Genomic DNA, 15,649 nt, shown 5'->3' with positions numbered 1-15,649 from the left:
TTTTCAGAGTTTTTGGTATTTTGCATATAGGGCAAAAACCAGTGGTAAGGGGGAGGGTAGTGACACTAGTAAAGGGAAACTCATAGTTTAGGAACCCATGAGATGATACTTTTGACAGCTGTGGATTAATTAAGATATACCTAGTTTAAATGATGTAAATAATGGACTTTATAGACTATATCCTGTTAGGGATGTATACTAGCAATAAGAAATTGAGTACAGACGAACTGTGATAGCGAGTACAGTATATGTACATTCATCAGTTCAGCCAACATGCTTGTTTTGTGCTAGGTGCTGTGCTATGGCTGGTATACAGTGATGAGCAAAAGCATACCATCCATCTTGTCATAGGGCTTACAGTGTAGTATGAGATAGAACTCGATCAAATCATCATAAAAATGATTATAGAATTACAAACCAGTGTAGGGAGTATGAAGCTAAAGAACTAGAACATATAGTATATAATGAAGGAACTGACCTAAATGATCAGAGAAGTCTGTCTTAAAGAAGTGAAGGTAAAGCTAAGATCTAACAGGTGAACATCATTTGGGACAGTAGGGGGACAGTTCCAGGTGCAGGAAGCTGAATGCTCCTCCATGTGATGGGAAAGAACATGATACATTTGAGAAACTAAAAGAAAAGTAGCAGAATGGAGCATTGAGTGATGGGGATGGGGGATTTGGTGAGGCTAGAGAGGTAGGCAGACCAGACAAGGCCATTTAAGCCACATTAAGGATTTCGATCTTTATCACAGAGCAAAGGAAAACCATTAGTTTTATCAAGAAAGATCAGTGTGTGGGGGGGACAGTGACATAATAGGATCAAGAATGTGCAAAGATGTGGCTGCAATGTAGAGAAAGGATTGGAAGGGACCAGAGTAAACACAGTGTGATAAATTAGGAAACCAGTACTGCAGTCCAAGGGAGGAGAAGATGGTAACTTGGACTAAAAGGATGGCAGGGAGATGGTGAGGTTGTCAGTGTTAGAGCTATGTGTGGGCTAAAATTGATAGAATATTGGTGATGAATTAAATATGGGGCATGAGAGAGCTCTGAGGAAGGGGAAGGTCTCTAGGCTTCTGCCTTGTAAGTCTACATGCATGTTTGGTGCTGTTCACTCAAAGGGGGATATTCTCAAAGGACCTTTGAGGGTCTTAGTGAAGTAAAGTCTGAGGTACCTTTAATATATTTAAGTAGAGATATTGGATAGTCTTGGCTATATGGGTAGAGTTTAGAGGTCTGTGCTTAGAGTTAAAATTTTAGAATTATTACAGTATAGATAGTAATCAAAGCATGAGTGCTTATGCTTCAAAAACATATGTAGGTTAAGAAAAGAAGGTTTTCTGGAACTAAACTTTGAACCTACAGAACAAACTGAGAAGTAGCCAGAGGAAGAAACATATGAAAGTCATTTAAAAGGTTTTTCAAGAAGGAAGTCACACTGCTGAGAGGTCAAGTAAAAGAGATGAATAACATCCAAAATCAATGTCCATCGGATTTAGTAATGGGGAACAAGTGGTGACTAGAGCAAAGAGCCAGGTTACATGTGTTGAAGGTGGGTGAGAGTTGAGTTGAGTGAGTAGAGACAGTGGGTGCAGCCAACTCCTTCAGAAAGTTTGGCTGAGAAGGCAGCAGTTGAAAGGAAAATGTGACATCATGTGATGATCTTCTTTTCTCTTTAAAGATGAGAGACACCTGACTGTTTAAATGAAAATGGGAACGATGTGGTAGAGAGGAAGAATTTTAATATCTAGGAGAGCAAAGTATGGATAATTGACAGTGTGTAATGTTTGTGAAAAAGCCAGAAGGAATGGAGTCTTTAATACATCTATTAAAGTAGGCAAGGAAAGGATCTGTGTACAGATGTGGATACAACTAGAGGTTTAGAGGCTGAAGTTGAGGGATTTTCTGTGGGGTAAATTGTTTTAATTTTCTTTGTAATGTGGAATAGTAGAATCTCTTTCTGGTGGAGAATATTCACTTTGAGGAGGTGTGCAAGGTATAAAAATTAATTATGAAAAAAATGTGAATTCAGTTAGCCTGGTTACTTGGTATTTATTTCTGTGAATTAGGGAAGTAAATCTCTGTCATTAGTAAATTATTATTGATACTGTTATTTTCATGATGTACAAATTTAATATCGGTATCCACATAATACTGTTACTGGTAAGTTTGTTAAAAAAATATTTTAGGCTCTTAAAATTATCCATTTTTCCATTCATACAGTTAGACAGTTCTTATAGAAATGATCTTTAGCTATCTTTCTTATTTTAACTCTGGTCGTGTATCATTCCCAGGAGGTCTGGTAAAAATTATATTCTGTATACAAACATTTTCAGCTTTTATTTAATCTATTAATGACACTTTTTTTCTGTGTATCTATTAGGATTTTTTCTGTGAATTTAGTGAGCAATCACCTTGTGTTCTTTCAAGATCTCTATTACAAGTAAGTTCCACTTAGTATCAAAATATGTCTTTAAACATCAAATAACTGTATTGACATTGTTTTATTGATTGATGGAACAAAAGGTAGATGCTTTTAAAGGATAATCCACAGTTAGTGGTATATTTTTGTAACAAAAGTATTGAGTTACAGTGTTACACATTCATCAAGATCATATTCTGGGCCATAAAATAAACCTTAATAATTAAAAAAATTGAAATCATACAAAGTATGCTCTCTATTTTGGAATTAAATTAGGAATCAATAACAGAAGTATCTGGAAAATTCTCCAGATATTTGGAAATTAACACACTTCTAAAGAGCCCATGGGTCAAAGAGGAAGTATTGAGGGTAATTGGAAAATATTTTGAACTGAATGAAAATGAAAATATCGGAATTTGTGGGATACAATTAAAGCAGTGTTTAGAGAGAAATTTATAGTACTAAACGTTTATATGAAAATAAAGAAAGGTCTGAAATTATAATTTAAGCTTCTATTTTAAAAAAATAGAAAAAGAAGAGCAAATCAAACTAGAAGCAAGCAGAAGGAAATAACAAAGATAAGAGCAAAAATGAATAAAATAGGAAAGAGACAAACAATAGAGAAAATCATTGCAGCCAAAAGCAGGTTCTGAAATTGACGAACCTCTAACTATATGGAACAAGAAAAAAAGAAGATACAGATGAATAATATCAGGAATTGCTATAGACCCTAAACAAATTAAAATGATAATATGGGAATATTCTAAACAACTGTATGTCCATCAGTGCAAAAACTTAAATGAGATGGACCAATTCCGTGAGGGGCACTACCAAAACTAACTCAAAAAGAAATAGAAAATTTGAATAATCCTGTATCTATCAAAGAAATTGTGTTCATAGTTAAAAGCCTTCCAACAAAACTCCAGGACAATTCTATAAACAGTCTCTTTCAGAAAATAGAAGAGGAAAGGGCACTCATCATATGAGGCCTGCATTACCTCAGTATCAAAACCAAACAGAGACATTTCAAGCTTAGAAAACTATAGACTTATATTCCTTATGAACATAGACATAAAAATCTTAAAGTATTATCAGATCAAATCCAGCAATATATAAAAAAAGAATACATCATGACCACGTGGGTTTTATCCCAGGAATGTAAGGTTGATTCAGTGTTTAAAGTGTAATTTACCATGTAACCTAAAGTCTCAATAGATTCAGGAAAACCATTTGACCAAACCAACGTCCATTCATGATAAAAACTCTAAGCAAAACTAGGAATAGAAGGTAACTTCCTTAATCTGATAACGGGCATGTGCCAAACACCTATAGCTAACATCATACTTAATGATGAAAGATTAAATTCTTTCCTCCTACGGGGAGGAAAGCAAGTATGTCCAATCTCATCACTCCACTTTCACTCAACATAGTACTGGAAATCTTAGCCAGTGGAAAAAGGCAGGAAAAGAAATAAAAGGCATACAGTTGAGAAACTGAGAAATAATGTTTCTTTACAGACAACATGATAATCTATGTAGGGTACCAAGGAATCTGCAAAGAAGTTCCTAGACCTGATGGATGAGTTTAACAGTATTACAGGATATGAGGCCAATTTACAAAAAGCAATTGTATTTCCATATACTTGCAACAAACAATGCAAATCAAAAAAATTTAAAGTAGTACTATTTACAATAACATCAAGAATGGAATATGTAGGTAAAAATCTAACACCTGTTTGGAGAACCTGTATACTGAAAAACTACAAAGTACTGATGAAAGACATCAAAGGAGACTTAAATAAATGGAGAGCTACATCTTGTTTGTGGATTGGAAGAATTGATATATTTTTTTAAGATGTCAGTTTTCCCCAAAATTGATCTACAGATTCAGAGCAATCCCAAAGTCATAGCAGAAATTTTTGTAGATGTCAGCAAGCTGCTTCTAAAATTTATATGGAAAGGCATAGGAACTAGTACAGCCAAAACAAACTTGAAAAAAAAGAATAAAGTTGGGGAACTCAATACTACCTGACTATGAGACAGGTGTGCTGTTGGCAAAATGATGGACATGTGATCAGCGGAACCAAGGGGAAAATCCAGAGAAGTTCTGTTCCTTAATTAGTTCTTTATTATGTAGTACTATTTGTGAAACCATAGAACTGTTAGGAGAAAGGATAGGAGAAAATTTTTGTGACTTTGGGAAAGGTAGAGAATTCTTAGGTATGACATCAAAAGCACAGTCCATTTTAAAAAAATGGCAAGTTGATAAATTTGTAACTTTAATTCTGTGGAAGACACTGTTAAGAAAATGAAAAGAGACTCTACAGAGTAGGAGAAAATATTTGCAAATCATGTCTGACAAGGGACTTGTATCGAGAACATAAAAAGAATTCTATAAACGTAATAGTAAGAAAACAGGGAAATGCAAATTAAAACCACAATGAAATACCACTATCTACCTATCAGAATATCTTTAAAATAAAACAAGAAAAAAGAACAAAACTGAAAATATCAAGCACTGGAGAGGATGCATTACTGATAGGAATATGAAGTGCTATAGCCACTTTGGAAAATGGTGGCAGATTGTTATAAAAAGCAAATATACAAATTTTACTCTTGCTTATTTACCCAAGAGAAGTGGAATCTGACATTCTCCTAGAAACCTGTATGCATGCCAGTGTTTAAAGCTGTTTGGTTCGTGATCACCAAAAACGGGAAACAACTCAAATGTGTTAGGAAATCAAGTAAGGTATAGTATAGTAAATATTCAGATACATTGAGATTGTTAAGGGAGGAAAATTAAATGTAAATTATTATTAAATAGTATATTTCAATTTAATAATTTATTATTTTAACTGTATTTTTTCCAATTTCAGAAAGTTTGTATGTATTCCAAGGTGTTTATTAGAGATAAGGTTATCGACTAACTTGATATTTATAACCATTAAATATTTCATAATTTATGAAACCCTTTCATGTATATTAGCTCATTTGACATATTCAGACCCATCAGTTCACTTTTACTAGTTCGATATTACTACTCTTGACCTGAGAGATTTTTTTTCTGCACATTTTTTGTTCTCCTGCATCAGAATATACCTTAATAGGGATTAATAAGTAGTACCCATTGTGGAGGCATTGTGGAAAAAGAAATTTTCCACCAACTTTTTACATTATAATCTCTTGTATTCTGTGGCATTTATAAGAAGTATGTTCATGTCACAGTAATGACAACTACATGTACAATATGTCAAGATTGTGACAGCATTACTAATATATATAACATTTGTTTTAAGACCACTTTCCTGGTGGATAACAAAAAGGTCTTTGGAACCCATCTCATGCAAGACATGGTGAAAGATGCACTTCGGTCTTTTGTCAGTCCTCCGGTGCTCTCCCCAAAGTAAGTGTCAAAAGACATTGTATAGCATGTGTGTTTCTTAAAAGCCCAAGTTCTCTGTGCTCCTTTATAGCAAAGACATAAAAACTGTTGGAATCAAGTTTCCACATGAAAAAATAACTCAATCATGTTAAAATTAATTAATTTCTGCCACATATTATTTAGATTTTTTTTAAATTATTTAAATTTATTTATTTTTGGCTGCGTTGGGTCTTCGTTGCTGTTCACAGGCTTTCTCTAGTTGTGGTGAGCGGGGGCTACTCTTTCTTGCGGTGCGCAGGCTTCTCACTGCGGTGGCTTCTTTTGTCATGGGGCACGGGCTCTAGGTGGCGGGCTTCAGTAGTTGTGGCTCGCGGGCTCTAGAGCACAAGCTTAGTAGTAGTTGTGGTGCATGGGCTTAGCTGCTCCACTGCATGTGGAATCTTCCCGGACCAGAGCTTGAACCCGTGTCCCCTGCACTGGCGGGCGGATTCTTAAGCACTGTGCCACCAGGGAAGTCCCAATTATTTAGATTTAAATTGAGGTTTTTGTGAAGTTGATATTGGGTCCAGTATGAAAAGAAAAGCTTATAAGGAGTGATCAGAAATTCAGCAAGTTGTATTCACCCTTACTGTGTGCAAAGCACTGTGCTAAGTAGGTACTTTGGGGAAATAATTATGAAAACATAAGATTTCTTCTCAATAATCTGATCTAGATAGAAATAGAAAATGCAGATAATCGATCCTTAAATTATATTCTGGTAGTCACCTCCCCAAAAACATGCTGCCATAAAATGCTGGAAAGGATCGTTTGAGTTGGCATTTTGGAAAACAGTGCCAACTTTATTGGCATTTGCCTCAGGGAAGGAAGAAAGGAGATGTTATTTCTTAGGAAAGAAACCAGGATGTGTGAAGACGTGGTGTATGAAATTATATATTTTAAGGAAAGTTAGTGGTTCAGCATTCAATTTGTTGAATAAATCATGCCACATTTCACATAAAACTCTGGTAGCTTCCTGTCTTAGGTTGGTTCTCCAGAAGCTGACCCTGACACAAAGATTCATGTAAAACGTAATTTAGAAAGTAATTCCAGGAAAACTTGCAGGGTTGCAGGCAGGTGGGACATAAAAAGGAAGAAAGCCACTTGAAGGTGTGCTTCACAGTTGGTAACTTTGGTTTGGTCCTGTCAGGGAGCCCTAGAGACTTGTGTGGATTATACCTCACAGTTGTCCTGTCAGGGACAAGGGAACTTGAGAATTTACATATCTGTCAGTTAAGGACTGCCCCTTGGAGGCATCCTCAGTGTTGGTTACATTTCCAGTTTCATTGACAGTAAAGGCCAAGGTCCTTATTGTTGAACCAATGAGGCCCCATGTGCTCTGGGTTAGACCCCTGGGGTCTTGGTGCCTCTCTGACCTCATCTCTTACCATTGTCCCCTCACCTTCTTTGCTTCAGCCACACTGGCCTCCTTGCTATTCTTGTAACATAACTGTCCCTCTCTCACCCTACAGCATTCACATACAATCTGGGGTAGAGGGTATTTTCCTCAAAACCCCAGGTTGACTGTCTCACTGCCTTAAGTCTATTCAGTGTCACCTCAGTGAGGGCTACCCTGATCAGTCAATTTAAAAAGTATAAACCTTCCCCATTCTCCTAACCTGCTCAGCACTCCATTTCTCTCTTTCATAACAATTATCTTCTTACATACTATATATGTAGAGGGGTTCCCAGACCCAAGCCCAGTGTGCATGCGCGCGCGTGTGTGTGTGTGTGTGTGTGTGTGTGTGTGTGTGTGTAGGCTTCCCTACAACAAGCAATTCTCAGATGCCAGCAGGGTGCCCAAGAATTCAACTCAATTCTGACACTTGCCTACCTGGAGATAGAATCAGATTCCATAGGTAAAGGGCTTGGTCCCATAAGACCACATTCCACTTCCCAGGTTGTTATCTGTGCTTCTGACTGACCGACTGGCTACAAATTAGAGGTTCTGACCAGCCCCTCCTCTGGTACAGTTAATTTGCTAAAATGACTCACAGAGCTCAGGAAAAGCCATTTGCTCACTAGATTACCAATTTATTATAAAAAGATATTAAAGGATACAAATGAGCAGCCAGATGAAGAGATGCATAGAGTCTGAATGGTGGCACATGGAAGCATGTTCCCTAATGTGGAAGCTCTTGGAAAAGGGCCAAAAAGCTTTCATTTTCTGGTTTTTATGGAGGTTTCATTAGATAGGCATGATTACTAGATCATTGGCGAGTGGTGATTGATTGAACCTCAAGCCCCCTCCCCTTCCAGAAATTGGGGTGGGACCAAAAGTTCCAACCCTCTAATCACAAGGTTCTGGTAACCAGCCCCCATTCTTAGGTGCACTCCAGTCACCTCATTAGCATAAGGAAAGACACCTTTATCACTCTCAACCCTTAGAAAATTCCAAGAGTTTTCGGTAGCTGTGAGCCAGGAACTGTGATGAAGACCCAAATACATCTGAGAAATATATATCTGAATGACAAAATACATATTTATTATAAATCATATTGCACTATATAATTTGCTTGTTCATTATGTTTACTTCTATAAGAGCCTGTATAATTCTTCATTATGTTTATGTTTATTTCCACCCCCCCACACATCCCCCATACATATAGAACTATATAAATTCCACAGGGTCAACGCCAATAGTTTTGGCTGTTTGTTCACTGTTGTGTAGTAGGTGCTAGAACAGTGTCTGTCACACAGTAAGCACATTTTGTTGAATGAATGAATAAACAAAAGTTGAACGGTTAGGATAGTTTGGAGTTAGAGTCCAGAAAGTTTTGAATGGTTTGGTAAAGTTTGGTCTTTATTTTATGGTCAGTGAAGAACTGATTGAGTTTTTAGGAGGGAATTGGCATAGTAAAATATGTATTTTTTAATTGGAGGCAAATTGGTAGTAATAATGGAGGCAAAATGTTTAGCTAGGCTAATTCCGTTGTACAGGTGAGAGATGAGGAAGGATTAAACTCTGGGAATATAAAGGAGGAGACAGATTTGAGAAACATTTCAGTAGTAAAATTTAACAGGAAGATGATTTAATAGGGGAAGGAAAGCAGGGGGAAAGTAAGTTGATTTAAAACAAGAAACAAGCTGATTATATAAATAATACATGGCCACACTTGAAAATTTAAACATGGTAGAAAAATATGTGGAAAACAGTAAAAATCAGCCGAAATCTTACCTCTGAGATAACTACATTTCGATGACCATCACTGTGGATATCTTGTATAAAGACACACACATCTCTGACTTTATATATATTTGGGATCACATTAAACAGTTTGTTTTTATCATGAACTTTAAAATTATTTTTTATGGATTGCTTTTTTAAATTAAAAATTTTTATTTTAAAATTTCTTTATCTTTTTTCCATTCAAAAATACATCATGGGCTTCCCTGGTGGCGCAGTGGTTGAGAATCTGCCTGCCGATGCAGGGGACGCGGGTTCGTGCCCCGGTCTGGGAAGATCCCACGTGCCGCGGAGCGGCTGGGCCCGTGAGCCATGGCCGCTGAGCCTGCGCGTCCGGAGCCTGTGCTCCGCAACGGGAGAGGCCACAACAGTGAGAGGCCCGCGTACCGCAAAAAAAAAAAAAAAAAAAAATACATCATGATTTTATGTCTCAGAGTACCTAGTTAGTTCTTTTTAATGGGTGTCATAATATGAATGTATTTTATAGGGTGGGTTTACTGGGTAGGAGGACATGTGTAGTTTTAATTTTAATATAAGCAGATTGTATTCTGAAAGATTTCAACAATTTATATTTCTACTAACAGTATAAGAGAGTACACTTTCCCTGCATCCTGACCAGCAGTAGGGGTTATCATTCTTTAATTTTTTCCAGTATGTTGAGTGACAAGTGATATCTCATTGTTAGTTTAATTTTAGCACTTAATATGATATTTATTGGACATTCAGAATGGTTTTTCTATAAATTGCTTGTTTATATCCTTTGCCCATTGACTTTTTGTTTTTGGAGGGAATAGTATAGTATTATAGAACATTTTAAATAGAAGATCTAATGAGCATAGTCTTTTTCTCTTTTGTTTACAAAAAAAGTTTTCCAGTTTTAAAGAATCCTTGTTTTTGAAATAAGAAAGTGTAAATGAAAGACCTCTTCCCTTTGCTTGATAAACTACCACTTCAAGTATTTCAAGATGCACCTTGTTTCCCTTTCCCCTGACTTTCCCCTCTCCTACTCCTGTAGGATTTTTTTTCCACACACACACACTGTATTTTATTTTTATAAGAGATAAATAAACTGACACCAAGCATTGTAAATGGATGACCACAACAAAAGCAACAATGATTGCAATTACGAAACACGAAATACATTCATACTATATCATAATATTGACATTCAGTCCAGTAATCCTCCACTGTAACAGCTCCTTTACTTTGCAGTGAAAATTGATTTGTATATTTTTTGCCTCTGAGTCCTTGTGGGATTTTTTTTTTTATTCAAACAGAAAGTCACAAAAATTATAATCATTCTCATCAGTTCACTCAGTCAGTCCCATGTAATTAATTTTTTTTTCATCTTGATCTTTTGTTAGCACTTTTATGAATTCATCAGTTTTCCATTAGAGTTCTGAAAATGCTTATTCATTAAGTTCAGCAGTATAGTCAGTTATCAGAAACCTATACTTGTCAGAGTTTTTTCCATGAATTCCTTGAAGATGAAACCCTTTTATAGGAACATTTTTGCAAAAGCATCAGAGTACACCCAGAACTGTCTGTAAATGACAAAAGAGTTAAAAATGACCACGTTAGGGCTTCCCTGGTGGCGCAGTGGTTGAGAGTCCGCCTGCCGATGCAGGGGACACGGGTTCATGTCCCGGTCCGGGAAGATCCCACATGCCACGGAGTGGCTGGGCCTGTGAGCCATGGCCACTGAGCCTGCGCGTCTGGAGCCTGTGCTCTGCAAAGGGAGAGTCCACAACAGTGAGAGGCCCGTGTACCACAAAAAAAAAAAAAAAAAAAAAAAAATGACCATGTTAAAGATTTGATGAAAGTTCATAATAATGCAATTGACAAGGAAATTTAGTTATTTCTGAGATATTCATTTAAAAGTAATAACTAGAATTATGACTTATAACATTATACCAGAACATATAAGAGTTTTAGAAATTTCATGTAATGTCTGAAACATTTATATTAACATATTTCCTTCCATACAAATAACCCAAAGAAAGTTTAGTATTAGTTGTTTGTTTGTTTGTTTTATGCTGCAGGTTCTTATTAGTCATCAGTTTTATACACATCAGTGTATACATGTCAATCCCAATCGCCCAATTCAGCACACCACCATCCCCACCCCACCGCGGTTTTCCCCCTTTGGTGTCCACACGTTTGTTCTCTACATCGGTGTCTCAACTTCTGCCCTGCAAACCGGTTCATCTGTACCATTTTTCTAGGTTCCACATAGAAAACAAATGATATTTGTTTTTCTCTTTCTGACTTACTTCACTCTGTATGACAGTCTCTAGGTCCATCCACATCTCAACAAATGACTCAATTTCGTTCCTTTTTATGGCTGAGTAATATTCCATTGTATATATGTACCACAACTTCTTTATCCATTTTTCTGTGCCCATTGACTTTTATTAAGTGGTTTACTTTTTTCAGAAAATTTGTAGTAACTCTTTGTATATTATGAGAGGTTAATCCCTTATCTGTGATAGGCATTGCAAATTTATTTTTTTCCTTAATCTTTTGTCACATCAAAATGTGAAAAATGCTATTTGAATTTTGATACAGATTACACTGAATCTATAGATCATTTTAAGTAGTATGGACATTTTAACAATATTAATTCTTCCAATCCATGTGCCTGGAATATCTTTCCATTTATTTGTATCTTCAGTGTCTTTCATTAATGTCTTACAATTTTCAGTGTACAGATCTTTCACTTCCTTGGTTAAATTTATTCCTAGGTATTTTATTCTGTTTGATGCTATTGTAAATGGGATTGTTTTCTTAGTTTCTCTGATAGTTCAGTGTGACAGTTTTTTATATTGAGTTTGTATCCTACAACTTTACTGAATTCATTTAGTAGTTCTAACAGTTTTGGTGGAATCTTTAGGGTTTTCAGTACATAATACCGTGCAATCTGCAAATAGCAATCATTAAAAATTATTTTAAAATTTCTGTGATTAAATATATCATATATTCAGATATATGAACTGACAGACACCTGTACTGCCATCCATTTTAAGCAAAGTTTTTATTTTGCTTTTATAAATTCCATTACTGGTAAGGAAATTGATAAAATTTCATAAATACTATATATTATTATTATGAATTAATAAATTTTATTAATTCCCTTATTTAATAAATATAATAAATTAGTGTCTACTGTTGCCGGACACCTTTCTGGGTTCTGGAGAAAAGGACACTCCTGCTGACAGAGAGCTTGCCTTGCAGTGAGAGAGACTAAATAGTAGACAGATGCATAATGTCAGGTTATAGTACTATATAGAAAGATAAGATGGTTCTCTTATTCGGGAGGCCTCTTGGAAGTGGTGATACATGTAAATAAACAGAGAGTGAGCTATGCAAAATCAGGGGATGAAGCTTCCTGACAGTAAGTAATAACTGAAAGGTCTCAAGAGTAGGGCTGAGCTTAGGTATCAAGGAGTGGGCTAATTTTAATGAATTTATTCTTAAAAGTTATTAAGGACTCAAATTGCTTTTATTTATATGGGTCCTGTTTATTGATACCTACTATTTTAGAAATTAAAACAATACTTTATTCTTTTTGAAAAACAGTAAATCTATTACATGTTAATATACATACATAACATTCGTAAATTGCATATTAACATAAATAACATTTTTATGGAAAATAACTTTTTAAGAAAAATTAGTAAGAAAAGTGGAATTGTTTTACCTTTTTGCAAATCTCTTTCATGTCTGTCTTAGTAGAAGATAGCTGGATTATTTTAACCTGCTTCTACTTTCAATCTGTTGTAATATTACACACCATGTAGCCTCTGGAAAAGCCAACTGTACACTTGGGAGAGAATGAGTGCAAAAGGCAAATAACATCTTAATGTTATTATGAAAATAGTTTTGACCTTATGTTCTCTCCAAAAGCATCTCAAGGGCCACCCCTACCATCACCACCAGGTGAACCTGGGGCACATTTTGAGAGCTGCTGACTGTAATTTCAAATCCTCCTCCCTCACCCCATACTTTTCTCTTATTTTGGTCCTAGAGGTATCCACTACATTACAATTTACATGTTTCCCTTTTACGAATGCTTGTATACTTTACCCAAATACATGTGTCCATAAATAATATCAGTTTATTTTATGTTTTTAAAGTTTGCATAAATTTTGTCACACTATATATATATCCTTTTGCCACATGATTTTTTCCTTCAACATAAGCGTTTTGAAATTGACCAAGTTTATCCAGCAAATTTATTTTATTTGTTAAAATCTGTACTTTAACTGTACTGCAGTTTATTTTGCTTTTCTCTACAATTGGATATTTACCTAAGTTTCTAATTTATCGCTGTTGAAATCAGTGCTGTAGTGAACATCTTTGAATTATGTCTCCTTTTACATATAGACTATATACTTAAAAATATAATTGCCAAACATAGGCATGTGCATCTTCAGCTCTACTAGTTTTGCCATATTGTTTTCCAAAATAATTGAACCAATTTGTATGCCAGCCAACAGTGTATAAGGATTCCAATTTCCCCATAGTCTAGGCATTATCAGACTTTTCAATTTTTGACAATATGACATATATATGAAATAGTGTCTACATCCTCTTAATTTGCATTTTGTCTTTTCTATTTAACAATCTTTAACACTTAGATTCCGCATTGTCACACTTATCATTATCCATTTAGATTTAACTACAGTTTGATCCTCATTACTTGCAGATTCTGTATTTGTTAATTTGCCTACTTGCTAAAATGTATTTGTTAACCCTCAAATCAATATTCACTCTGCTCCTGCTGTATTCATGGACACGTGCAGAGTGGCAAAATATTCAAGTTGCCCAACGCTGAGGTCAAACAAGGCAACTCTGTCTTCTTGTGCCTTATCCTGTAAACTCTATTAGATACCCCTGTTTTTGTGCTTTTTGTTGGTGATTTTGTAGTTTAATGGCCTCCAAGTGTAGTGATGTGCTGTCTTGTTCCTGGCACAAGAAGGCTGTGGTGTGCCTTACAGAGAGATTATATGTGTGTTAGATAAGGTTTGCTCAGGTGTGAGTTCATTGCTAATCAATTAACAATGTACATTACGTATAGTGTCTTTAAAAAGAAATACACGTAAACCAAGGTTGTACATTGATCAGTTGATTAAAATGTTGGGACCAGAGGCTGGCAGGAACCTAACCCTGTGTTTTACCTTATCAGCAGTGTTTCGGTATTCTCTATTCAGAGTCCACAGCAAGTTTATAGACCATAACTATCACAAATACCAAGAATCAACTGTGTATATAGGAGAGTTCATTGCATGGTAGCCTATAGATGTTACCCTGCTGTTTTAAAAATTCCAATGTTACAGAAGTTACAATGTTTTTTTCCTTTGTGAGTAACTTGACACTTTCTCCTGAAGGACTGTAGAGTTTCTCTTTACTTTAGGAGTTCAAGAGTTTTACCAGAATGTTCAACTATTCCTATCTGGAAATCAGTCATTAAAGCCTCAAGTCTTCAAATCAGATCATTTTTCCTATTTTATTATTTATTTAATTATTGCCTCACCTTCATTTGTTTCTTTTTCTGTTTTTTTTTAAAGAGCTCCTTATATATACTCTATCTTGTAGATTTTTCCGTATTCCTCATGACATTTATCTCTTACTTTTGCTGTGTTGTAAGAAAGTTATTGCCTAGATCTTCAGGGCTACTGTGAGCATCTTTCACCTACTAAATTTTTTAATTTGAAAATCCTAATTTTCAGATCCAGAAAATCTTTTTTTTAAGGGCTTTATTTTTGTCATCTTAAGTAATTTTCTTACTTTGGGCCTTCCAGCCCAAAGTAAGTGGTCTTCCACTTCTGTTTTGCTGCCACCTGTTCCAGGTGTCCTGCCTTTTCTTTCTTCTGGCTGCTGCATGCTCTGTCATTATCTGTTGCATGACCATGACTCTGTTTATCTTTGAGGTTCTGGTCAGATTGCTCAGTTATGGCAAACACTTAGGAGTAGCAAGTTGTCAGCTCCTTTCAGTGCACCAGGAAAAGTGTTTATTTTTTCCCTTTTCCTTAGGTGCAAAGGCTACTGTCAGTCCCACCTCAGGGAAGGAAAAAAAAAATCTTTCCAACTATTCAGCCCTGTATTTCCTCCAGGGCCAGGCAGGTAGCACATCCTCCCAGACTGTAATGTTAGCAGTCTTCAACTTAGTAATGTGTTTGGTTCCATTTTCTCATTTTCTACTTTCCCTATGTGTTGGTAGCACCTACAGTAATCACCACTTCTATTTATAGGCCAAATAGTTTAATTTTAATAACAAGAATATTATATTATCTTACAGGTGCTGCCTATATAATAATCACCAGGCTAAGGACTGTATTGATTCCTTTGTTACTCACTGTGTTCGGGTAAGAAGTACAATTTGGATCATTATGTGGACACTTAAAAATAATGGTGTGCAGTATCTTCAGTAGCATTAATTTGTGGTATTTTTTCCATCTGACATTTCTTATTCATCTTCCCTGAAATTCGTAGGAAATTTCTCTCTGTTCTTACACTCAAGTGGATAGCTTTGTAACCTGTAGCCTTCCTGGAAGGTTGTTAGATACTGAGGGCACCTTTTGATGCCCTTTCACTGTAACCCGTGGGGACCACATAAAC

General features: G+C 35.8%; 1 protein-coding gene across 1 annotated transcript in view; it reads left to right on the top strand.

Annotated features, from left to right (window-relative positions):
• The window catches only part of NAA35 (N-alpha-acetyltransferase 35, NatC auxiliary subunit), a 97,207-nt gene that overhangs the window by 64,643 nt on the left and 16,915 nt on the right, over positions 1–15,649 (top strand). The window contains exons 13-15 of the mRNA XM_059072441.2: positions 2,386–2,445; positions 5,720–5,826; positions 15,330–15,396. Coding sequence (XP_058928424.1) covers positions 2,386–2,445; positions 5,720–5,826; positions 15,330–15,396 — 234 coding nt within the window. The remainder of the gene's footprint in view (positions 1–2,385; positions 2,446–5,719; positions 5,827–15,329; positions 15,397–15,649) is intronic.

Source organism: Kogia breviceps, chromosome 8 (assembly GCF_026419965.1).
Source record: "Kogia breviceps isolate mKogBre1 chromosome 8, mKogBre1 haplotype 1, whole genome shotgun sequence".
Classification (NCBI taxonomy): Eukaryota; Metazoa; Chordata; class Mammalia; order Artiodactyla; family Physeteridae; genus Kogia; species Kogia breviceps.
Note: the sequence above shows the minus strand (reverse complement) of the source record. Positions and strands in the feature narration are given on the sequence as shown.